At 56.1% G+C, this 7,164-nt stretch overlaps 1 protein-coding gene across 1 annotated transcript; it reads left to right on the plus strand.

The window, feature by feature from the left end:
* Positions 1–2,674: 2,674 nt before the first annotated feature.
* Positions 2,675–7,065, plus strand: DGCR6L (DiGeorge syndrome critical region gene 6 like). The gene is made up of 5 exons (XM_061141293.1): positions 2,675–2,839; positions 2,914–3,074; positions 5,108–5,208; positions 6,060–6,200; positions 6,622–7,065. Exons 1-5 carry the CDS (start codon positions 2,730–2,732, stop codon positions 6,703–6,705), a joined length of 597 nt encoding a protein of 198 aa, XP_060997276.1. The 5' UTR covers positions 2,675–2,729; the 3' UTR covers positions 6,706–7,065.
* Positions 7,066–7,164: the final 99 nt, after the last annotated feature.

Raw genomic sequence — 7,164 nt, forward strand, 5'->3', positions numbered from 1 at the left:
AGTCCTAAAAGTTTCTGCTGAATAAAACAACTCTCAACTTTTGGGTTGTGAATATTGTTTTAAGTCAACGCTGCCATCCAGTGGAAGAATCCAGACCAAGCTGCCCTCTCAGGTCAGCAGAAATCCCAGGCCCTCAAAACACTTCTGCTGCCTCCATTAAACTAAGGAAATTCAAACTAAATTCAAGCCAGATATACCATGACTCCTCCAAAATGGTTATGGGACAATTAGCTGGAAACTATATGAAATGAAATTACTGTAAATACAAACTTGAAAAATTTACACCAAATTCACTCAAACTGATTAAGACATTTATAATACAAAATCATCAAAATTACAAAGAAAGAGAAGAAAATCTACATGATGCGGGGTTTGATCCGTACATCATAAGCTTTGAGTTTTAATACACAAAAAGCCAGTCCATGTGAGAAAAAACAATGTGGGCTTTATAAACTTAAAGGTGTCTACTAAGAAAGGTATTGACTTTAAAAAAAAAAAAAAAAAATGCATGGCCTGAGAGTTGCGAGTCAAATTTTATTTGGGGCAAAATGAGGACTGCAGTCCAAGAGACAGCACCTCAGGTAAGTCTGAGAAACTGCTCCAAAGAGAGGGGTGGGGGGGAGGGAGACAAGGAGGTCAGTAGATATATGTGATTTGGGTGAAGGGGAGATATGAGCAATCAAGCACATATTTTTTCAAATATGTGGTTTCTACTAGGTTTCTGCTGGTCTCATGAAGCCTTTGCTAGTCATGAGGAACAGTCACCACCATGAAGGATTTTACTGCTTTTCTAGAGATGAGGAGATACAAGAAATGGGCTCATAAGATCAGCTCCTGAGAATGTCTATCTGAAGGCTTATCCTGTTAGGTTCGCTCCCCCCACCCCACCCCAGCTCTGAGGGCCTCATTCCTGCTCTCCACCCTGAACGCCTTTCACAGAGGGTTAAAGGTCAGCAGCTGCAGCAGCACATGATTTACTCCTCGTGCAGGTAGATGGCAAGCACCCACGGCAGGTGCCACTTTGTAGTCGGCAAAGACATTATTCAGAAAGTCAAAAGACAAGACACAAACTGTGAGGAAAATATTTCTAAACCACAAGTCCAAGAAAGGATTTGGGTTCAAAATGTTGCCGAAAGAAGTGTGGTGGGGTCCAGCTACTCACCACCCAAAAGCCCCATAAATAGCCCAGGTTGGTGGAAAGGAAAGTTTGCTTTATTTCAGGTGCCAACAACTGGGGCGGGGAAGGGTGGTGGACATCTGTCCAAAGGCCCCTCTACCCCTGACAAGCAAGGGATGAGAGCTTTTATGGACAGAACTGGGGTGGGGGTGGGGAGGGCTACATGCAGAAACAGCACAGTCATCTCTAATGGTCACCTTCAACTGGTCATCAGTGGTCTGACAAGTGTCATCTTGGTTGTTTTAGGTACTTCATCTTCAGGCCCAGGGTCCATTTGTTCCCATTTCTTTGCAGTCAATTCTCAGAATTGTGGCAGCTCATGTTCTGGATTCAGCCTGATCATCATGTAGTGAACTTCTCTTCCTGGGGTTTCAGTATCTGTAAGACAGCTCATAGGATATGGCAAAGAATATTATCTATAGCCCTTGAGAAATAAGTAAAGGTCCTTGACTATGCGTAATGCCTACGTTACTATTATTTAGTCTCCTTTGACTGTTTTCCTTTGTTTCAGCATTTCTCATTTCTCTGGTGAAACTTATTCTTTGACTAAAGTTTTCCACAGACTAAAGGGAGTCAGGGGACATGGTGGGGACGAGCAAGGACCATACGGCCCTGCTACATTTCAGAAATAGACAAAAACCTCTAAAACAAACCCATGCTAAAAAAAAAAAAATGGGTACGGATCAAACAGACACCTGGCCAAAAAAAGACTTACACATAGTAAAAATCATACAAAAATTATACAAAAATATCATACTACTAGGGAATTACAAATTAAAATCATGAGATATCACAGCACACCTATTAGGACTGCTAAACTTCAAATATATGACCATATCCACCGCTGGAGGGTGAGGAACAACAGGAATCCCCCTCAATGCTGGTCGGATATAGGTACAGCCACTTCATAAGACAGCTGGGCGGTGTTTTCTAAAGCTAAACGAGACCCAACAATCATGCTTTCAGTTTTTAGTTAACTGCTTTGAAAATCTATCTCCAAATTCAAACAAGAATGCAATTACACCCAGCAGCACTATTCATGATAGACAGGGTACAGAGCCGGGCCGCAGGGTAAGGGACGGGGCGGAGGGTAAAGGGCGGGGCGACAGAGTAAGGGGTGGGGCGGCAGGGTAAGGGGCGGGGCGGAGGGTAAGGGGCGGGGCGGAGGGTAAAGGGCAGGGAGGCAGGGTAAGGGGCGGGGCGGCAGAGTAAATAGTGGGGCGGAGTAAGGGGCGGGGCGGGGTAAAGGGAGGGGCGGGGTAAGGGGCGGGGCAGAGGGTAAGGGGCGGGGCGGCAGGGTAGGGGCGGGGTGTGAGCGGAGCGGCAGGGTCTGAGCAGGGCGTAGAATAAGGGACGGGGCCCCTGGTAGGGGCGGGGCCAATGCGGGCTGCTCCTCGGAGCCTCCTCCAGGGCAGAGCCGGCCTCCTTCCGGTGAGGCGAGAGCTGGCCGGGGTTTGTCTGGAACTGTCGTGAAAGGGGGCGTGGCGCGCCGCGGTGTGCTCTGACGTGACAGGAGCGCGACGCTTGCGCGGCGGCCGGCGGCGCGGGCGCTATGGAGCGCTGTTCTGGCTCCTTGGAGGAGGCGGCGGACGGGGCCCGGCAGCAGGAGCGGCACTACCAGTTGCTATCGGCGCTGCAGGGCCTGGTCAAGGAGCTGCCCAGGTGCGCGGCCGCTGGGGCGGGCAGGCTGGGGGTCCGGGCGAGCGGGCCGCGGGCTCACCGCGCTCCGCCCGCAGCTCCTTCCAGCAGCGCCTGTCCTACACCACGCTCAGCGACCTGGCCCTGGCGCTGCTCGACGGCACCGTGTTCGAGATCGTGCAGGGGCTGCTGGAGATCCAGCACCTCACCGAGAAGAGCCTGTACAACCAGCGCCTACGGCTGCAGAACGAGCACCGAGGTGCGCGGGGGCGGGGGCGGCCTGCCCGGGCTGCTTGGTCTCGGGCGGAGCCCTTACCCGGGTTCCGTTCGGCAGCAGCCCCTGAAATCGACCTCATTGAGGGAGCGGGGCTTGATGGCATATGGGGTCCAGTCAGCTCCACGTTGTCAGTTGCAGTGTCACCTTCGCGCGGGACCCCCAGAGATGCTCTCACCCACTCCCAGGCGGGATCCGTCAGCCCGTGAGCAGCTCTGGCTGCGCGTAGCCCCGCAGCGCCCGATAGGGCCCGTTCCCTCTCCAAGGTGCATCAGGTTCCCATGCACGGAGCCCCGAGGCACCCTCTGGGCCCTGAAAACTCGTCCCTTGGAGCCACACGCTGGGCAAAACCTCCTGAGCCTTGGCCCCTCCCAGGCATCCCTACAGGGGTGGGAGGGGCCTCCGGAGCCCCTTCCAGCGGGGTGTGCCGGGCCGCTTTTCTGGCCCCCTCAGATTTCTCACCTTTGTCGTTTTATTTTTACCCAACTTTATTTTTAAAATAAACAGGAAAGTTGAAAGTACACTATAATGAATACCCATACGTTCTCCAGCTCCACTCAGTAATTAAAGTTTTGACAAGATTCTTTTTGTCCATCAATGTATGCAACACCGCCGACTTCCCCAGAAGCCCTCAGCATTCCTCTAGAGCAAAGTTTTTAATAGCAGCGATGCTGGAATCTGTGGCTGGACAGGTCTTCATGGTTCTTTGCAAAACATTAAACAGCATCCCTGGCTTCTATACTAGACGAGAGTGGCACCTTCCCCCAGAGCCAACAGCCAAGAATGTCTCCGGACATCCTTGGGGTCAGCCTTGGTCCAATGTTAGAACCAGCGATCTAGAACAAGAACACAGCTGTGTAACCACAATGGATAGAAATCAGTCATTCCAGGGTGCGTTCTGATGTTCAGACACACCAACACTTGTCTCTGATTATCCACTGACAAGGATCCAGTGTGTGGTTGTGCATTGCGGTTTGGCCTCTGCTTCTGAAAGAATTCCCACCATTCACTGTGGTGCTGACTTTTTGAAGAGTCCGGGGCATTCTGCCTTAGAACATCCCCACTCTGGATCTGATGGACTGCCTCATGCTGACATCCTCCCTCCCTGTCCACCTTCTGTGCTCCCTGTGACCTGGACAGCGTGACGATATGTGCTAAACGTTTGTGGCAAAAGTGCCTCCTGGTGATGTGAGGTCCCTTCCCTGTGGGGCGGGTTTGATGGACGTCTGTCCCCGGATGAGTGTATCTGTCAGGAATGGATGTTGGGTTTTGTCAAAGCTTTTTTTCTGCATCTTTTGAAATGATCAAGTGACTTTTTGGTGACTAGAGTGAATTAACAGTATTTTTTAAATTCCTGGGATAAACGGTGCATTTTTTAAATTCTTAGGATAAACGGCATTCCTGGGATAAATCCTACTTGGTCATCATATCCTTGGGCCCCCTATGGTCTGTGCCACCCTATTCCCTTGGGAGCTGTAGACAGGGTGTGCAGGGTGGCTCCGCCCCTCCGCCAACCAAGGACAGCAGAGGAGTGACTGCTGTACCCTGGAGCAGAGGTCATCCTGCTTGTCCTCCTTTCCTGGGCCTTTGCCTGCGTGGTCTCTGGGACATCTCAGTGGATATCCCACAGATGATAGGCCTGTCACGCCGGATTCCTGGCCTGTAGCCATGTGGGCCTAGAAACCTCCAGCCCGCAGTCTCCCCCATCCCCCATCTTCCAATTCCCTGCGCTCAGGCTGTGGCCCTGGCTCCACCCTCACCCCACATGCCTGGCCTCCCCCTCCTCTAGGAGTCTGGAGCCCTGCTGCTGCAGACCACCATACCCTGGGTGAGAGCAGGCCCGAGTGGGCTGGGGGCTGCGTGTCCGGAGCTCCGCCCAGCATCCGGTGCAGGCCTCTACCACATCCCCACCACTGGCCTGCTGCCTGTGGTGCTGGGACAGCCAGAACATGCCTTCACCTCACCCCTCCTCACCCTTCGCCACCTGACGGTGCCTCTCTGGTCTCGTCCTCTCCCAGTGCTCAGGCAGGCGCTGCGACAGAAGCATCAGGAAGCCCAGCAGGCCTGCCGGCCCCACAACCTGCCTGTGCTCCAGGCGGCCCAGCAGCGTGAGCTCGAGGTAGGGGTGTGGGCATGGGAGGGGCCCACCTGCACTCCGCTGACAGGGCCATGTGGAGGGGATCGGAGTGGTGTGGGAGCCGACCTGGGCTGGGCCGCAAGGGCCTGATGTGCCTGCGTGTTACTGTTTGGATGGGTGTGCTAAGCATGGGTACCACAAAGGCCTGACGTGCCCATGTATTGCTCTTTGCTGGGGGGTGTACACTTGGCATGAGTGAAGAGTGTGTGGTGCCCCCACCCCTCCACGTGCTCCCCCAGACCACAGCTCCTCAGCCTGGGCCTTTGCAGGGCAGGTGTGAGTGGGGGCCACTGTGCCCCACGTCCTTGGGGATGCGAGGACAGTGGTGGGAGGATGGAGCCACCAAGTCCTATTCCCAGATGGACAGGAACAACCCAGAGGCCCACCCACAACCAAGAACCCCCAGGGGAGGGTGCATGCCCAGACCTGCACAGGGTCCCGAGGCAGCCCCAAGCCAGGGCATGCAGGAAGGAGGTGCTGAGTGGGGCGGTGGCAGCTCTAGTGGGAGGAGACATGCAGAGGCTAAGAGACGGTGGTCAGCTGGACAGCCAGCAGAGGTGGGGCCAGCATCTGGCCGTTCATGGGGGTCAGTGCCAGGTGGCACCCGGCAGATCAAAGGGAGGACACCTGGCAGGAGGTGGGAAGAAGGGTGTTGGGAACAGGGCTCTGTGTGGGAGGGTCATAGTTGCAGGTGCAGTGCATACACCATCCTTACTTTTGAAGCTGGAGCAACTGGGGAGGGAAGAGGGACCGGAGGTGGCAGGCCAGGAGTGTGTCTGTGACATCGGTGGGCGGGCAGGAGGCTGAGCCCTGAGCCGCCCTCTCCATGGCAGGCAGTGGAACACCGGATCCGTGAGGAGCAGCGGGCCATGGACCAGAAGATCGTGCTGGAGCTGGACCGGAAGGTGGCAGACCAGCAGAGCACACTGGAGAAGGCAGGGGTAGCCGGCTTCTACGTGACCACCAACCCACAGGTCAGTGCCGTGGGCCTCGCCTGGCACAGCCCAGGGGCTACTGGTCCCCAAAGGCCACATCGCCTCTGGGGGTCTAGCTGGTCACTGGGGGGGGCCTCTGCCACCGGAGGACAAGCCAGCTGCCTGCAGGGCATCGCCCACCTTGCTCGGAGGCCCACTGTGTGCCACATGGCCCTCATCTGCGGTTCCCTGCATCCCTGCGCACCTCTGTGTGTGCCAAGCCAGGGCTGCTGCAGACCCTGCTGCGGGCCGAGTCCCAGCTTCAGCCCCTTTCTGGCAGGCAGCGGCCAGACTTCCCACAGGCTCCCTGCCCGGTGCCCCCTCGGCCCTGATGGTCGCCTCGAGTGCCTGGGGAAAGGAGGCTGCTTCCCTGGGTTCTGCCAGGGCTGAGGAGGACCCCCTGGGCCCATCTGCACCCCAGGAGCTCACCCTGCAGATGAACCTCCTGGAGCTCATCCGGAAGCTGCAGCAGAGGGGCCGCCAGGCAGGGAAAGCAGCCCTGTGAGCCTGGCCGCCCGCAACCACTACCCGTCCCAGCTGGGAGTACCACCCCGCCCCGCAGTGACCACAGGCAGCAGATAACCCCATGGCACTGGTCTTCCTGAAGCCTGGCCACCACCCTCCCAGCAGCCTGCAGGAGGGGCACCCTGTGAGGAGAACCCAGGTGGACCACGCTGCCCCTGCCCCCCACCCTCACCCCAGCTGGTGAGGGCGGGCAGGCAAAGGGCACAGCACGCCCAGCTATCTGGCTGCCTAGCCTGGCCTCCCTCTCGGCCCCTCCCTTGGTAGGTGCAGCCCGAGAGGGACAGGTTTCCAAACTGTGTGTGACCCCGAGAAATAAAGCTGCCTCAGCATGGCCTGCACATGGCTTGTGTGACACTCTGTGGAGCCTGTCGTGACCAGGCCCACACAGCCCTCATCTGGGGGCTCCGTGGTCTACAGAAGTTAGAAGATGCCCCCACCC

Source organism: Dama dama, chromosome 5 (assembly GCF_033118175.1).
Source record: "Dama dama isolate Ldn47 chromosome 5, ASM3311817v1, whole genome shotgun sequence".
Taxonomy (NCBI): Eukaryota; Metazoa; Chordata; class Mammalia; order Artiodactyla; family Cervidae; genus Dama; species Dama dama.

Excerpts from the sequence above, each read along its gene's own strand:
- DGCR6L (XM_061141293.1), top strand. The coding sequence starts at position 2,730 with ATGGAGCGCTGTTCTGGCTCCTTGGAGGAGGCGGCGGACGGGGCCCGG. Across the intron at positions 5,209-6,059 it reads CCCAGCAGCGTGAGCTCGAG|GCAGTGGAACACCGGATCCG; the intron begins GTAGGGGTGTGG and ends TCTCCATGGCAG. Across the intron at positions 6,201-6,621 it reads ACGTGACCACCAACCCACAG|GAGCTCACCCTGCAGATGAA; the intron begins GTCAGTGCCGTG and ends TCTGCACCCCAG.